General features: G+C 52.7%; 4 protein-coding genes across 4 annotated transcripts; all 4 read right to left on the bottom strand.

Moving 5' to 3' along the window:
- Nucleotides 1-1,067: 1,067 nt before the first annotated feature.
- M406DRAFT_67597 (uncharacterized protein) lies at nucleotides 1,068-2,351 on the bottom strand (the record flags this gene model as incomplete). The annotated part of the gene is made up of 1 exon (XM_040925073.1): nucleotides 1,068-2,351. One exon carries the CDS (start codon nucleotides 2,349-2,351, stop codon nucleotides 1,068-1,070), a length of 1,284 nt encoding a protein of 427 aa, XP_040782246.1.
- Nucleotides 2,352-3,717: 1,366 nt separating this feature from the next.
- On the bottom strand, nucleotides 3,718-4,783 carry M406DRAFT_326672 (aquaporin-like protein; the record flags this gene model as incomplete). The annotated part of the gene is made up of 4 exons (XM_040920117.1): nucleotides 3,718-3,818; nucleotides 3,899-4,017; nucleotides 4,123-4,415; nucleotides 4,520-4,783. The coding sequence occupies 4 exons, from the start codon at nucleotides 4,781-4,783 to the stop codon at nucleotides 3,718-3,720; spliced, it is 777 nt and encodes a 258-aa protein (XP_040782245.1).
- Nucleotides 4,784-6,179: 1,396 nt separating this feature from the next.
- Nucleotides 6,180-10,679, bottom strand: M406DRAFT_248309 (uncharacterized protein; the record flags this gene model as incomplete). Its single annotated transcript, XM_040916523.1, has 3 exons — nucleotides 6,180-7,427; nucleotides 7,517-8,618; nucleotides 8,719-10,679. The coding sequence occupies 3 exons, from the start codon at nucleotides 10,677-10,679 to the stop codon at nucleotides 6,180-6,182; spliced, it is 4,311 nt and encodes a 1,436-aa protein (XP_040782244.1).
- A 4,070-nt stretch (nucleotides 10,680-14,749) lies between these two features.
- Nucleotides 14,750-15,520, bottom strand: M406DRAFT_326670 (uncharacterized protein; the record flags this gene model as incomplete). Its single annotated transcript, XM_040920116.1, has 2 exons — nucleotides 14,750-14,920; nucleotides 15,014-15,520. The coding sequence occupies 2 exons, from the start codon at nucleotides 15,518-15,520 to the stop codon at nucleotides 14,750-14,752; spliced, it is 678 nt and encodes a 225-aa protein (XP_040782243.1).
- Between the last annotated feature and the right edge of the window lie 202 nt (nucleotides 15,521-15,722).

The following is a 15,722-nucleotide window of genomic DNA, read 5'->3' as shown; positions in this document are numbered from 1 at the left end:
AGGCCTATCAAAAGTATCAGTTCAGGAGCTCTGAGATGAGGATTCCATAGAAATTTACTATATCCAGTCATAATGCCACCCTTATCCACATTCACTGTAAGCTGTAGCTCAATCCACCCATATTCCTTCTCGCGAATGTCGAAATACTAATTAACAGCTTTCGGGGTGAAGGCATCGTATCTGGTGGCTTCCTGGCGAGTGCCTATTTTATGGCGAATTTGAGGATTTCTCTTCTTGAAGCCCTCTATCCATTTGCAGCCAAGGGCATTGAGATCTCCCTTCTGCTTGAGGAGGGCTCCTACAACACCACGCACAGCAGAAGCTGATGGAGCATATCCTAGGCTCTCCTGCTTGATGATTCATCTCGATATCTTCTTTTCCTCAGTAGTAGAAAGGCGTTGTTGAGGTTGCTTTGCTTCTTGAACTGAGGACCCTGCATGCAGCCGATCTGACAGCGTTTGGGGGGCGATTCCGTGTTTCTTGGCTGATTTTCGTAAAGATAAATGGTTATCTATAATATCGAAGAGGGCATCAGCCATATTCTCCTCATTCCAGGCGTGGGAAGGCATTGTGGCTTGCTTGAGGTAGAAGATTGTTGAAGGAAAAGGATCATGGATATGAAGACAGGAAGGAACAGATATTAGCTTCCGGCATTGCCAGAATTGCGTCATAAGGCGTCCAGGCATAGATATAAGTATATCAATAGATTCGTCAATTAAAGGGCTATCTATCTATCAAAACAGTTTCTGAATAGCTTCAATATTGAGGAAATAATATGTAAGTGAGGATGTTGGTATTTGTATGGCGCTGTCGGAAATTAGCTGTCCGGCGGGTACGGGTGTCTGGCAAGGGGGGGTCAGACAGTACTTGATACGATCCTTTAGAAAGCTGTTTGGTTATTTTTTGCTTCTTATTTTTGAGGAAGGCATCTTGCCTGAAGACGGACAGATTGGATAGTTTTGGACCCAACAGGACACAGAAGAGAGACAACAAGATGGGACCTAGTAGACTCAATACCCCCCCCCCCCCCAATAGAATAGACTTAGAAGACATTTATCCCAGATCACTCAAAGAGTGATTCTCACAAACCTCTCCCCTTGCTCGTCTACACTCTCACTCGCCAGTCCCAAGTCACTAGCAAGAAGATGGACCAACCTCCGCCTCTCTCTCACCGCCCGCGGGAAATCATACCAAAGTATGCTGTCGCCGCCGCACAGCTGCTTGCTCTCCACAGCAAGGGCAAGTACCCGGCCCAACACATCCCTCGCTGCCCTCTCGTCCTCACGAGCCACCTTATAATACGACGTGATCGAGTCCTGACTCCAGTCCACAGGCTCCAGAACGCCGCACGCGTCCAGTCCAAGATGAGGGGATTCCAGCCCATCACCATCCTTCTTCGCCAGGAGCCTGCGCCGTCGCTTGAGTTCGCACTCCGACCCTGGGATATTAATACTACTGCTGCTGCTTCCCCCTCCCAGCTTCGTCGGAACGCCCCAGCGACGGCTGATGTGCGGTAGAGACAAGTGGATCGGGTTGTCCTTTCCCCCGCGCAGCCAGGACCCAGCAAACGTCACGCTCCTGTTGGTCCTCGCGCAGCGCCACCCCGGAGGCTTCATCATGTCGAGTTCGTTGGCGTCGTACCTCTTGTCCCCATCGACCCCCACCAGCGCGTCGATCTGGTCCACCTCGGACCGGCACTTCCACCCCACCTCGCCGCCCAGCTGGATGGTGACGCCGGCCTCGTCGTCGAATTTCTCGGACAGCGCCGCGAACAGCTGCGCGATGAGAGACGCGCAGGTGCCGAACAGGAGCTTGCAGCGCCTGTCAATGACGGTGGCCCGGACCCAGTCGGGTCGGTCTTGTTCCATCCACACCGGTGCGGGCGTCAAGTCGATGATGATGGTTTTGATGGTGTGGGCTTTCGACGTTGTCGTCGTCGTCGTCGTTGTCGTCTTCGGCACGAGGCAGTCGTCGACAGCCTCGACCCACGGCCCAATGATCGTTTCGCCGGTGCTTGCGAACCAGTGGCTATTCCCGTACTTGCTATACTTGATCTTTGTCTCTGCGAAGAGGCGGAGCCGGATCGTGTCTGGTGCTGCTTCGACAGGTCCTCCATTGCCTTGGCGACAGGTCTTCAGGACGCCCGCTATGTCCTGCGGCCGGTCGACGCGGAAGGTCGGGGTCCAGGAGGCGCAGAGCTCCTGGACGTCGGACCGGATCGTCTTGCATGAGAGGAGGAGGGGGAGGACGGCTGAGGGTTTGGAGATGGAGCCTGTGGCGCGGACTTCGTTGGGTAGGAGGTGAGACAGGATGGCCTGGCGTAGCTCTGCTGGACAGTCCAGGAAGTGCATTGTTGTTGGTGTTATTGATCTTTTATTGTTGTGCCTTTGGTGGTGCTGGAGCTCCCAATATTTTTCATCATCAATTAATGCAGTTGAGGATCAAGTAAATTGATTAGGGGAGGTGTCTGCTCTGGAGAAAGTCACAATCTTGTAGTAATTGATTACGCTTGAATTGTGACCTCACTAATAATTCTTCAAGATGCAATGAAATTGCAGACCCTGAAACAAATGTTCAGCTGAACTGTAATTAATTCCTCAGAGGACAGGAAGAATATAAACGAAGTGGCTGATTCCCTTTGTCCGCCTTCAACCCAACCCGAATGTGGACGCTGCGGCTCATGCATGTACAAGATGATAAAGTGTGTGAGTCCGACCGTCTACGCAGCTATATAGGCCATTGTCCCTTCCAGTCAGCAGGGAGTGGTCACTCCTTTTAGCTGTCGCATAATAAGAATCTCACACCTGTGTAAATTGATCTCTTTGGTGACTCACAAGATTCAACTACTCACTTGCTGCGCCTCACTACAGCATGACGCACGGTGTCATCAGCTTTTGATCAGCAGCGGTGGGGGCATATCTAACAGGCATGGTCAAGATCTAGATTGGGAGGACTTGAGCGGTGTTGAGATGTTGGGGGGTTGGATGTGTGACCTGCTGTGGCAGACATGTCAAGGGTCATTTTCAGGGGTGTGCAGCAGAGGTCATGGTTTTTATACTCGTCAATGCTTTAGGAACTGGTAAAACATCCAAGGCAAGGAGCAAACCCTTATTTGGCGTGAAGTAATACAGTCTCAGGAGCCAAAAGATCTGACTATGCATAGTGTTAGCCTCTTGATGGATTTAATAGAGTTTCAGTCTTAAGACCCTAAAATGCACATGTGCTGTCAGGAGAAGCAACGAGAACTAAGGGTCAATGTGAGTACCATTGCTGCACAACGGATAACTGAATTGTTGTGCTAACACGTTCGCAGGAAAGCTGTCGTATCTCTCTCTCTCTTTTGCCCAAGATAAACTGATTGGGGAAAATAGGCCTCAAGGAGTCTTGGGACGCAGAACCCTTGAACACAGCAACGCACATTGTCTGTATATTCCAATACTACCAGGAGAAGAAGAAATTCCGTCTACCAAATCTTCCTTACTAAGTACCTAGATACCAAACTTGAAACATTACATTGTCACCTCGTACCACTTATGTCTCTTGTTGCTCTCTCTCTTGTTAAACCTGCACACTCTGAGAAAAGCGATAAAGCCACTTGCAAGAGATGTCACCGTCTGAGTACTCAGTGCCAGTATTCCTTCCAATCCTTTAACATAGCACGGCGAGGAATCTGAAGTCCTTCTAGTTTGTACCACCATATAGAAACTTTGACGTGTTCTAAGGCAAGAGTGGCTCTCTTTCAGCATCTTCATATGCCTCAGCAGATTCAAGCTGCAGAAGCTTGATGAATCTGTAGAATCCAGCAGCCAGAGTAGCACCTGGGGGAAATAGATATTAGCATCATTTGGCTTAGTGCGGACCCGAGCGGATCTTAGTCGAGATAAATAACACTACTTACCTAGAAGAGGGCCCAGCCAGTAGATCCAGTGAGTACTGCCAAAGTCGAGCATGACCAGGTCCGGGCCAAAAGTTCTTGCCGGGTTAAGAGAGCCACCGGTGTAATAGATACCAGGCAATCTAGGTAAAGGAAAAGAAAGAAGTTTCAGAAATCAGCAAGACGGTCCGAAACTCCATTTTCATACGGAGAGAGAGAGAGAGTTTTCCAAAGGGGCATAGACATACTCAGCCACGAAAAGTGCAAAGCCAATGACGAGTGCCGCCAACGCGTTGCCCTCATGCTTCTCAACGGCCATGAAGTAGATGGCAAGCATCAGCTGCATGGTAAGGAAAGCCTCGATGAGCAGGCCCTGGAGGGGCGAGGCGCCATGGCCGAGCTTGGTCTGGATGACATAGGTGCCTGGGAACATGATCTTGACGAGGAGAGATGCGACGACAGCTCCGAGGACCTGGCCGGCGGCTAGGAAGATGCCTTTGATCCAGGCCACTTTGCCCACAAGGCACATTCCTAGGGTGACCTTGGATAGTTCATGTCAGTCAAGATGTTTCCAGTTGAGTTTAACAAGCCTGTAGGGAACTAATTATATGCTGATAATCAGCAAAACCTTCTCAAGAGACTTACAGCGGGATTGAAGAGGCCACCGCTAACTCTGGCAAAGATGGAAACATTGACGGCCAGGGAGAACCCAAACGCAAGGCTGATATACAGAAGCTGCGTGAGATTGATGTCCCCAGGATGGACGCCGTCCCCCACGTGAGAAGTGTCAGAGTTGGCCACTTGCGCCGCGGAGAGTGCCATCAGCAGGAACAGAAATGTTCCTGCAAACTCTCCAGAGATTTCGACGGCGTGGAGCCTCACGTGTTTGAGGAAGGTGTTTGGTGCCATGGCAAAAGGGACAGCGGTGGTTCCAGAGACAATGTAATAATTGATACAAGTGATTCCAAGTGGGCGCAGACTCCTGAAGTCTACACACGGTCAAAAGAAAGGCAGAGTAGAACACCACTTCCCTCTTATACCTAAACATCTCAGCCGTTGCACAAACAACAATGCCGAATTCGCCCACCATGATTTTTACGCAACTGATGATCCCTTTACCGCCATTCAGGCCAGTTTGACCTTCCCTGCCCACAAGGGGTGTTTCCCCCCCCCCCCCCCCCCGCCGCCGGCCGGGCATGAATGTCCAAGCAAGATGAGCATGAAGCCCGAGGACGATCTCTCGATATTTTTCTCAATACTCAATGCGACTTGGACCCACACAAACGGCAACCCTTGAATGGATATTTACTTGATGGGCATCAACGCGAGAATCCCAGATCGATGCCAGTGAGGCTGCATTGTGGGGTTGCGCATGGGGCAACTTTAAACCACCCAACCCTTTGCGTAGCATGGATTCCATGGTGATCCCGGCGAGTGAAGCTGGTCAGCCCTGATGTTTACTGACGAGTCGACAGGGTCAGGAGTCCCAGTCCCTTCACCGATGAAAGGGAAAAAAAAAACTACATCGTATGATGTGGTAGACCCCTAAAATACGGTCTGGTTTCAAGTTAGTAGAGAGACACGAGCTACGTCCTACTGACTCGGATACTGTTACTCGGGATGGAATGCCTTCTTCCGTGGGCGCCTAACGAGTCAAGCTGACTTCTCGAGGCAAGCATACTAAATAGGAGTGATAAAAGGGACCTTCACGATAATGTTCAGGGTTCAATACTTGTTGCTCTTGTGCTGAATCTAAGAATGGAGTGAGTAACATAACAGTAACTGCGCGAACAAATAATTACGTACAAAGGAAAATATCATATAGTAGAGACGGAACACCCATTCTTTCAGTCAGCTAGAACTAGCAACATCCTGCTGATACAAATCACACCCATTGGCTAGAATATGCTATCAATTTCGGTGTCCAGCTTGCTCTGCATATCACTGCTATCTGCTGCACATGAGAACGGACTGACGAATGCACTCCACAAAAAGGGATTCACAACCCATTCATATATGTACTTCGTTTTCGACCTTCTGTCTTGACCAAAGGCTAAATGTCCTTTCCTAGATTTCTGAATCATCTCCCTCCTAAACCCCTATAATGCGTTTTCTCCCCTCCGGGCCCAGAAGTGCCAGTTATGAACCATGACAATATCCTTTTATGTATATCCGATCGGACCTCGAGCTTTATATGGGCCGTTTAGGTCACGTTATGCACATACTCTTTCTTTGCCCTCCCCTCATCATTATGCATGTCTGCTCTTTCCCTTCGTTGAGAATGATCTTGATGCCATCTTCTCCTTCACTCGTCCTTCTTCTCATCGACCACATCATCAGTCCCAGCACTCTCCCCATTCTCACCCTCTGCTAATTTAAGATCCTCCCTCGCACCACTGATATCCTCCATCCGGATCCCGCTCCTCTCGCACATCCCCCGGAAGATGCCCCCCTCCATCTTCCACAAGGCAAGCGGCGAGTCTAGCTCAGCAATACGGCCCTGGTCCATAACACAGATGCGGTCGTACCCGATGATGGTGCGCAGCCTGTGTGCAATGCACAGAAGCGTCTTGCCGCGGGACCCGCTCGCGATGGTGGCCTGAATCTTGTCGTCGGTGTCCATGTCGACGCTGGAGGTGGCCTCGTCGCACACGATGATCTGGCTGCCGCGGACGAGGGCCCGGGCCAGCGCCATGAGCTGCCGCTGGCCCAGGGAGAAGTTGAGTCCATCCTCCTCGACCACGGTGTCGAGGTGGATGCGACTCGGATCACGGCCCGTGTTGGAGGCGCCGCTTAGCTCTGCATCCTTGGGCACCAGGTCGGCCTGGCGGAGCGCGGACCACAGCGCGAGGTCGGTGTGCTCGTGGAATGGGTCCAGGTTGCTCCGCACCGTGCCGCGGAAGAGGGTAGGGTCCTGAGGGATGATGGCGAGCCTCTTGCGCAGGTCGTTGAGCCCGACGGTCGAGATGTCGACGCCGTCGATCGTGATGTGGCCGGCGCTGATCTCCACGAGGCGGAACAGCGTCGACATGATGCTCGACTTGCCGGCGCCCGTCCTGCCGACAATTCCGATGCGTTCTCCTCCGCGTACGTGCATGTCCAGCCCCTTAAGGACCAGGGGCAGGCCGTCGCGGTAGCGCATCTCGACATTATCGAAGACGATCTCACCCTTCTCGGGCCACGTCGGCCGCACCTCGATCGTGTGCAGCGGCGCCTCCTCTTCGAGCTGCGTGCCGTAGTACCGCAGCCGCTCCACAGAGTTCATGCCGTTCTCGACCTCAGCGAGCTGTCGCACTGTGAACTGGATCATCTGCACGGTGGCCAGGATGTAGCTAAGCACGAGACCGCCGATCGAGGGGGCTACGCTGAACCGAGACGTGACCACGAGGATGCCTGTGGTAAATACCAAGGCGTTGCCGACAGCATCAAGCCGCACTGACAGCCACCGCTGGTTGCTGAAGGTGAGATAGTAAGCTGCGTTCATCTCGTCGATGGCAACACGAAGTTCCTCGATGAAGCGATCCTTGAGGCCATATGCACGGATGGTCGCCACCTGTATGATGGAAATCAGTTATTTGTCTCTCTCTCCCCCCCTCCTAACAGACTTTCCAAAGAATGATATAATTTCAAAGTGGCACTTACACCGCTGAGGCCTTCGCCAAACCTGGCAAACACGTTTGACCGAAGAACAGCTTCAAACCGCTTGATCTCGCGCGCAGAGGCACGATAGAAAGACGTCGCAAAGAGGAACAAGAAAAACATCGGAACCAGGGCGATGGCAAAATAATGGAAGAACGCAATGATAAGGGCAAAGGTGGACAGGATGCCCGAAACAGAGAAGAAGTACATGCGCATAGCATCCGACAAGGAGTTGTCCATGACATCGACGTCTCTCGAGAAGCGGTTTGTGATGCGGCCCAGGGGTGTTGTGTCGAAAAAGGACATGGGGGCGCGCAGGGCTCGCGTGATGGCCAGGCGTAGCATAGTCTTAGAGGCGCGGGTGCCCACCACGGTGAGGGAGACCATGAAGGAAAACATGAGGGTTGCCTGGCAGGCACCCAGGCCGGCATAGATGCCAATATATGTTCCCATGCTGAGGTCGTACTTGTTCGAGGTCCACCAGGAGAGCCACAAGCCGCTGATGACGTTGGATGCCTGCGCGATCACGAGGACCCCGAGGACGAGCGGTCCGTTGAGAACACTTCCGGATGCCCGTAAAAAGTCAAGGTAGACAGACCACGGAACGGTAGAGACGGCACGCTCCTCGCTCTGCATGAGACCCTTGGCTTTCTTCTTTTTCTTGCCCTTGGTGTCATTGGCGTCGACAGCCTGGGTTATTCCCTCGCCCTCCTCCCTCTTCTCCTCGACGGCAGTCGACTCCATAAGCTGTTGAAACCCAGTGTTGTCCCTCATCAGATTGTCAAAGGTGTCGATGGCCTGGATCTTGCCCTGGTCCATCCAGATGATGCGATCACACCGATTCAGGACCCACAGCTGATGAGTGGCGAGGATCCGACACTTGTCTTTGAGCAGGCCCAGGATTGCGTTGTCGAAGATGTGCCGACCGACATGGGCGTCCACGGCGCTGAGAGGGTCGTCCATGAGAATGATATCGGCGTCAAAGTAGATAGCACGTGCAATATTGAGTCTCTGCTTCTGACCACCAGAGATCGTGATACCTCTCTCACCTATCTCGGTAGCGTCGCCACTGGGCAGCATGTCAAGATCAGGTTGGAGGGCGCACCTGTAACGAATATCAGTCAGTGGCAGCGGATGGGATATGGCCAGAAAAGTAGAATAATGAGACTGGCCAGGGAGATGTGGGGAGTGGAAAAAATACTTACGCTTTGATGACCTGCTTATACCACGAGCGGTCCATGGGTTTGCCGAACAAGATGTTCTCCTTGACTGTAGAGTTCTGAATCCAAGCCGATTGGGGACAAAAGGCCCTCGAGGCGCCCAAGACGGCTTCTCCATTCGTCCTGCGCATATCGCCTGCAAGGGCAGCGAGAAGCGAAGTCTTGCCACTGCCGACTGTGCCGATGACAGCCACGAGCTCGTTCCTCCCGATGCCAAAGTTGAGATCCTTCAATTTGAAAGGCTCGCGGTCCTCGATGACTTTCTCGCCATCTCCATCCACGCTTCCCTGTTCATCCGGCGCTGTGGCGTTCTTGGCCTTGGCAGCCTTCTTCTCGGCCTTCTTGTCTCCGTTCTTCTTTCCTCCTGGCCCGGCCATCGCAGAGATCTTGTCTAGATCCTGTGTCGGTGTTCTCTCCCATGTGAATGAAGCATGCCGTAGCTCGACAGCGTCGACAGCCTCGGGGTCAAATGTAGCCTCATCTGTCTGCTCCTCGAGAAGCAGGTACTCCTGGATGCGCTTCAGGGAATTCCACGCATCCGTGACCTGTCCAATAACCAGGGGCAGTAAGTTCAGAGGCACCCGCAGGCCGTTGAACAGGGCTAGAGACGAGAACACAGTGGATGCCTCCAGGCCGTGGTGCGACAGGGTGAAGGTGATGAAGGAGAGCATGGATGCAAAAATGGGCAGCGAGATGGACACGGCCATGATGCCGTTCCGGATCGCCATGAGCCTCTGGATCATGCCGATCTCCTTGCCGCGTAGTTCGCTCAGGCGGTTGAGGAACGAGCTCTCCCAGCCGAAATACTTGACGAAGCGGACCGCTTGAAGGATCTCCTGGGTCAGGCTGACGCGTTGATCAGTGATCTTGTTGATACCCTGTCGACGGCGGAACAGACTCTTGATAGACTTGGTGAGAAGCGGCAGTCCGATAACCAGAAGAGCGAAGCCGGAGAGGGCACTGTAGGATAGGTTGATGAGCAACAAAACCAGGGTGATGACACACGAGATCGGAGCCGTCCAGACCATGTGGAAGAGACCGCAGGCCTGGTCGACACGGTAGGTGTCGACGCTCATCAGGCTGACGACACGACCATTGCCCCAGCCGATGCCATCGCCCATGACCCCAGCCTTGCCTGGTGGTCCACCTTTCTCACCCTTCTTGCTCTTCTTGCTCTTCTTTCCCGCCTTGTCCTGGGCTGTTGCTTCCCCTTCCTCTGTGCCGTTCGTCGCGTTCCCAGGGCTGTCGGCCAAGGCCAGTCCTCCTGCCCTAGCCCGCCCCGAAACAACCATGGACTTTGCGTAGATCAGGCTGATGAGGGCCGCTCTGGCCTGACCGCCCACCAACATGCCCCTATAGATGAAGTGGTTGGTGCAAAGGGTCTGGCAGATCTGCATGAAGGTGACGCCAAAGACCAAGCCAATGCCCTTGCCAATATTGGGCTGTGGTGACCCCGTTGCCGCGGCCTCGTAGGCCTCGGTCGCATAGGCGATCAGGTACCGCAGCGTAAAAGGCGCAAAGACCTGGAACAGGGTGGCCAAGAGCTGACATAAACCGCCCAACCAGAACTCTTTGAAAAAAACCTCGTTGATGGCCCTGACGAGCGCGTGCTTTTGGCCCTTGGCGACGCGTCTGTGGAAGGCTGCCTCGACCGCATCGGTCATCTTCTGCACAGTGCGGTCCGGGTTCACCTTCCAGACGTCGTTCTGCTGCAGGGGCCGCCTGTAGCCGGTGCGCATGAGCGGCCCTTGCCACGTGAAGAAGAGCTTGCTGAAAAAGCTGGCCTGGTATTCGTGTGACACCTCCCTCTCCTCGGGCACAGGCGGTATGGCGCCCCACTTCAGCGGGTTGAGCCTCTGGGACCAGGTCTTCTTCTTGTCGTCCTCCCCAACAGCATGTCCTGTCGCCTGGGTGGTGGCGGTCACATCAGTTGCGCAGCTCTGCATGCGCTGGACGTTGTGTCGCTCCTCGATGTCTTGGTCCACTCTGTCCTTTTCCTTTTCAAACCCGCTGTCGGTTTCAGAACGATCGTTGTCCGGGAACCCGTCGTCATAGTCGTCATTGTCAGCAACAGTGGCAGCAGTGGCAGCAGCAGCAGCAGCAGCAGGATCCTCCTTGTTGGCACCTTCCAAAGTGCGTCCCTCGAATGCTGCCTCGGCAACCGCGACCTCGTCCTCGATCTCGTCCCGTTCAGACCCCTGCGAGTTCACCCGCGCCAGAGGGTCGTCGGGCTGTCTGAACCTGTCATAACTGGCCACACTCGCCGCGCTGGGCCTTGATCTCAGTGGTGGTGGAGGTGTTGACGGTGCCATGATGTGTGTATTTGGGTGGATGCCAAAATGCTGCGCAATAATGTCAATGTGGCCGGCGATTTCCTTTCCACCTTTCGCCTTTGCCAGGAATCGATCAAAGCACGTTGGGCTCTCTCATCCAGGGCTCAATTCAGATCGGCAAGGCTCGAGACACACGCGATCAGATGAGAGCTTTGGTGTTCTGAAAAATATGTAGAAGAGAGCAAAAAAAAAAAAAAAAAAAAAGCCAAGATTACTTAACCGAAGCAAACGAGCGACCGACAAGCGGAGAGGCAAACGGAAATTGTTAATGGATGTCGGTGTATTGAACCAGGACAGTATAGGCCCTTCGGAAAATGCAGTTCAAAAAAGAAAGTGTGTTCGGTGCCGATGCGGATACAATATATTGACTATGGGCAGAGCGAGAAAGCGAAAATAAAGCTTCGTCTTCCTTCGCAGGATTGATAAACAAAGTCCACCGCCAGATCGGATTCACCGACTTGTCTGTTTGATATGGAGAGTGGAGGGGAAAGGGAGTCGTGGCGGGGATGGCAAATGACGGTACTGGAAGAATCTCTGACGCTTCTGTTTCCCCCACGGCCGTATATAGGAACTTATGTTCCGTAAACCCCGGAATCCGGTCGAAATGTGCTTCAAATGTTCTCCTGCCGTTGTCGTTGGCGCGCTAATGTAAGAGGCAAAGTGGCTAGCGAGAAGGCGGTCACCCCCCCCCCCCAAAGACGCTGTGGTATTCCCGTACGCTGCCTAGATCCCTTTGTGACTTAGGGACCCTCTCGGAGCTATGCATGTATGACGCCCAAGGAAAGTTGTGTAAGTGTGGCGATGCCCACATGGGTGTAAGGAAGTGGAAAAGTCATGGAAATCTAAAGCATGCTACAAGAACTTCAAATGTTCACCCCAGAGTCTTTTTGGTTGTGCTCTCTGCCCTTCCTTCTCTCAAGGTGTGAGGACCAATACTTGAGGGGTGGAACGGAGGTCGGATTGGGTGAAGTAACTCCATGGCAAAGAAGAAACCCACATGCATAGAATGACAATGGCGAAGTGGTTCTTGCGTGTGGTCTGTCATCACTACTCGACTTGAATTGTGATAAACTCCGTCGGACAATCTGTGGCTTGACTTAAACAGGGGACGAAGAACCGCCAGCTCGATGCATACATAATCATTTGCCCTTGTGCAGACTTGGCTTTCAACTTGGCTTCCCACCACCAAGACATTTTCTTCTTGTCTCTCGGGCGAGATCCACAGCGGGTCTGTACCGATCCGAGCTAGGAACTAGGATCCTGCGTATATCTCCGGTAAAGCCGCATGTACAGATAGTACGATTGACTTAGAGTAGTAAGCAAACTTCGGATGGAAAGAAGGAAGAGGACTTTGGGGAGGGGGAGGGGGTGGATATAAGTTCAGAAGATGTTCTGGGCCTTTCAATATTTTGAAATCCTCCCTGTACATTACGGGACCGAGAGCGAGGGAGGATTGCTTCCTGGTCAACTTCAAGAATCGGGATCCGGTCCATGATGCCAGCCGGTCTCCGTTGACAAGGGCGTGGACTTTGTTGTTATCAGTCAAAAAAAAAAAAAAAAGAGAAAAGAAGAAAAAAGAAAGAAAAAAAGAGTCAAAAGCCGTTAGACAGTGGATCTCTCTAATTGAATATTGCCGCTGTTACTATCTACCACCTTCTGCATCATTTTCCCAATCGTGTTTGACAGACAGATTAACCTGATGAAAATCAATCTTGTCCATCGTTACCTACCAGCCACTTACGACCGTGCCTCTTCTCGAAACTGAAAAGCAGACATGAATAAATGAACAGCTTCAGTTCTCTACCTGTCTTATCTCCCTTGACGACTGCTACAGTAATCAGCGAAACAAGGCCTATCGATCGGCTAAGACGGCATCCAAAGAATACAAAACACGCCGTGTTAGACAGGGTCTGCACACGCCCGAGAGGGATACATGCAAGGAGAGGTTCGGATGAATAGACCGAACATCTGACCTTGTCTCAGTAACACCAACAAGAAGAATCATCAGCACTATATGGATGTGTAACGTAGTTTTCTGCTAACCAAAACAGACAACTCTTTATCTTTGGTCATCACCATGGTATGACTGAGCAGCCAGCTTGCCCCATGTCACAACAGCAAGTCTTGTGTGTGCGTGAAAAAAGCCAGACCGCAAGATACGAGACCTATGACCCGCTCCAGGCAAGGCCCGGGGTGGCGTCTCAGATCCGCCATAAGTCTTACTCACGCAGGATCCCAACGTCAGGCCCGAGATCCGACTTGGGGATCTGTCGAATTTCTCTAGTCCCACAAGCGAAAGCGAACCAGCATTGTTCCAGGGTCGGAACGGATTTCGAGCTGCATGTCAGATTTCGGTACTTGTTGGACCGCTTCCGTGTCAGCACCGAATTCTCCGGAAGTCGGTATGTATGGAAGATACGGAACTCTAGTCTCATTTCCGTTTCTCAAAGTGCGGTGTCAGACGGAGTTCGTAAGGAAATGCTGAGGATTCGTCGACGTGTCAGATGATGCGATGCTCACGGTTTTGGTTTTTGGTTCGTATTCTTAGCTGTTTTCCCTAATCACAAAAGAAGTCCGGGGGAGGGTTGGGGGGGGGGGGGGGTAAATGTATAAGAGTGAAGAGTAGTAAGGGTCTCAACATAGTCTCCGCAACAGATTTCGTGCATTGCTTATGAAAGCCAACCAGTATACAAGCTATCGCATGTAAACCCAGTTGAACCTAAAATGCCCCTGTAAGTACCAGGGATATAGGCAGTCTTAGACAAGCTCATTTGAATGGGATTGAATATAGCAATCTTCTGTTGCGTTAACAGACGCAAATGATGCCGAAGAAGATTATAACAGACTCCATTAGAAAGCAGACGATAAGTAATGTTCTTGTTGCTTTGAGAATGAACTTGAGACGAAGGTCTATTCATATTTTCCGTTGACGGTGTGCCCTTATATCGAACAGCCTTCAATCTCATGTACTCCCGGCCGAAAGCGGAGAAAAAGCAAGCGAGGTATAAATTGGTCATGTTGATACTTTTAGTTTTGCTCTAAGGGTCTGGAGTCCACAGCCCTTTCTCCTGCTGGAGTCTGCACGTTTGAACATTCCTCTATGGGGAGGCCTGCCTTTCGAGGTGGATCTATAGATATCCCCTGGACTTATGTGACATGCAATCCTCGCCTCTTCTGCGATTCGAGAAAGGGCATATCCTCTATGCCGCCCTGGCACCTTGAGTCCATAGTCCGAAGCCACTTGCCGGTCGTACACAACCAGAAGTAGCTAGTGGGTGAGGTGAGGTGATGAGGATTGAATGCTTTCCCCCAATCACACAATCAGAACCTCGCTGCTTGGCAGCAGTGCTGACATGGACCTTGTCCTGCCCTCCGCCCCAGGGACCTTTTGAATTCTCTGAATCACGGCGGCAACGACAAAGCCTCTGCTTGTGCCAGGGACTATAGACCAGACAACATCTGCGATGGGCGCTTCACTTTGTCCCCTTCTGCGGCCGCGTCACAACCCGCGCCGCACAGAGCGTGTACGCCAATCGAAGGGGTGTTGGAAGCTATCTCAACACGGCGGCGTGGTCTTTCGAGGATGCTTTGGTCTACACAAAAGGCACTTCGCCGTCCTCGCCAGTCTTCGACGAACTCGTTTGACGGTCAAAGTCTCGGTCTCCTGATGACTCGTCCCAGCCTCAGTACGGCTTCGCGACCTTCCTCGCCTCGCTCAGTCCGGTTTCCGGATCCTTGTATTCCTTCCACGAGACCGGGTACATGGCATTGCCAGCCTCACTAACCGCCATAATGACGCCAAACTCGTTGCTCGCCGTAGACAAATAATAATTTGCCTGGTCACCAAGGGAGATCTGCACACACCCCCATACGTCCATCATCAGTAATCGCCCCTGCCCCACACACAACAACCATTGAATAAAGGAAAAAAAGTGGGAAAGACTCACCACCGAGGCCCGCACAATGTCCCCCGGCCTGAAGCTCTCATAAACCTTGACCCGATCCTTCTCTGTGGCCCGCGCGTCCTGCACGCGGATTACGCCCTGCCACTCGGCTTCCAGGACCGTCTCGCCGCAGACCAGGATGGAAGCGACGGCCTGGCGTGGGGTGATGCGCGTGACACGGCACAGCACCACGTTCCCGACCTGTGGCAGGACCTCACGCTGCCTCTTGGGCGTCACGGAGCGGCTGACTGAGATGGTGGGGAGCTCGCTTGCCGCGGCGCCAGTACCGCTGCTGCTGTGGAGGGAAGCCGTGATCTTGGTCAGCCGCTTTGCGGGACCTCTGTTCGTTGCCGACGACTTCGAAGAGGAGTCGGGCTCAGAGACAATAACTGCGCCGAGGAGGGAGCTGTACAGGTTGGACTCGTGGAGATGCACGCCTGGGCCGGGGCGATATCTGTTGGCGGGGCCGAGGAGCTGGCCTGGCAGCACGATCGAGGCGGTCGCTGCCATTGATGAGGAGTGCAATTGGTTTGCGTAGAGATGTAGTGCTCTGTGATCGCAAGCCGGGCGTTAAAAGGACGGACGTTACGAGACCGAACTGTACAACGATTCCAAGATGGTGGTCGAAAACAGTGATGTCGTTTGGCAAACGCAGCAGCTAGGGAAATTTTAGCGGGGCCCTCGAGGAAAACCACCACTAACTTACTATGGC

Source organism: Cryphonectria parasitica (assembly GCF_011745365.1).
Source record: "Cryphonectria parasitica EP155 unplaced genomic scaffold M406scaffold_1, whole genome shotgun sequence".
Classification (NCBI taxonomy): domain Eukaryota; kingdom Fungi; phylum Ascomycota; class Sordariomycetes; order Diaporthales; family Cryphonectriaceae; genus Cryphonectria; species Cryphonectria parasitica.
Note: the sequence above shows the minus strand (reverse complement) of the source record. Positions and strands in the feature narration are given on the sequence as shown.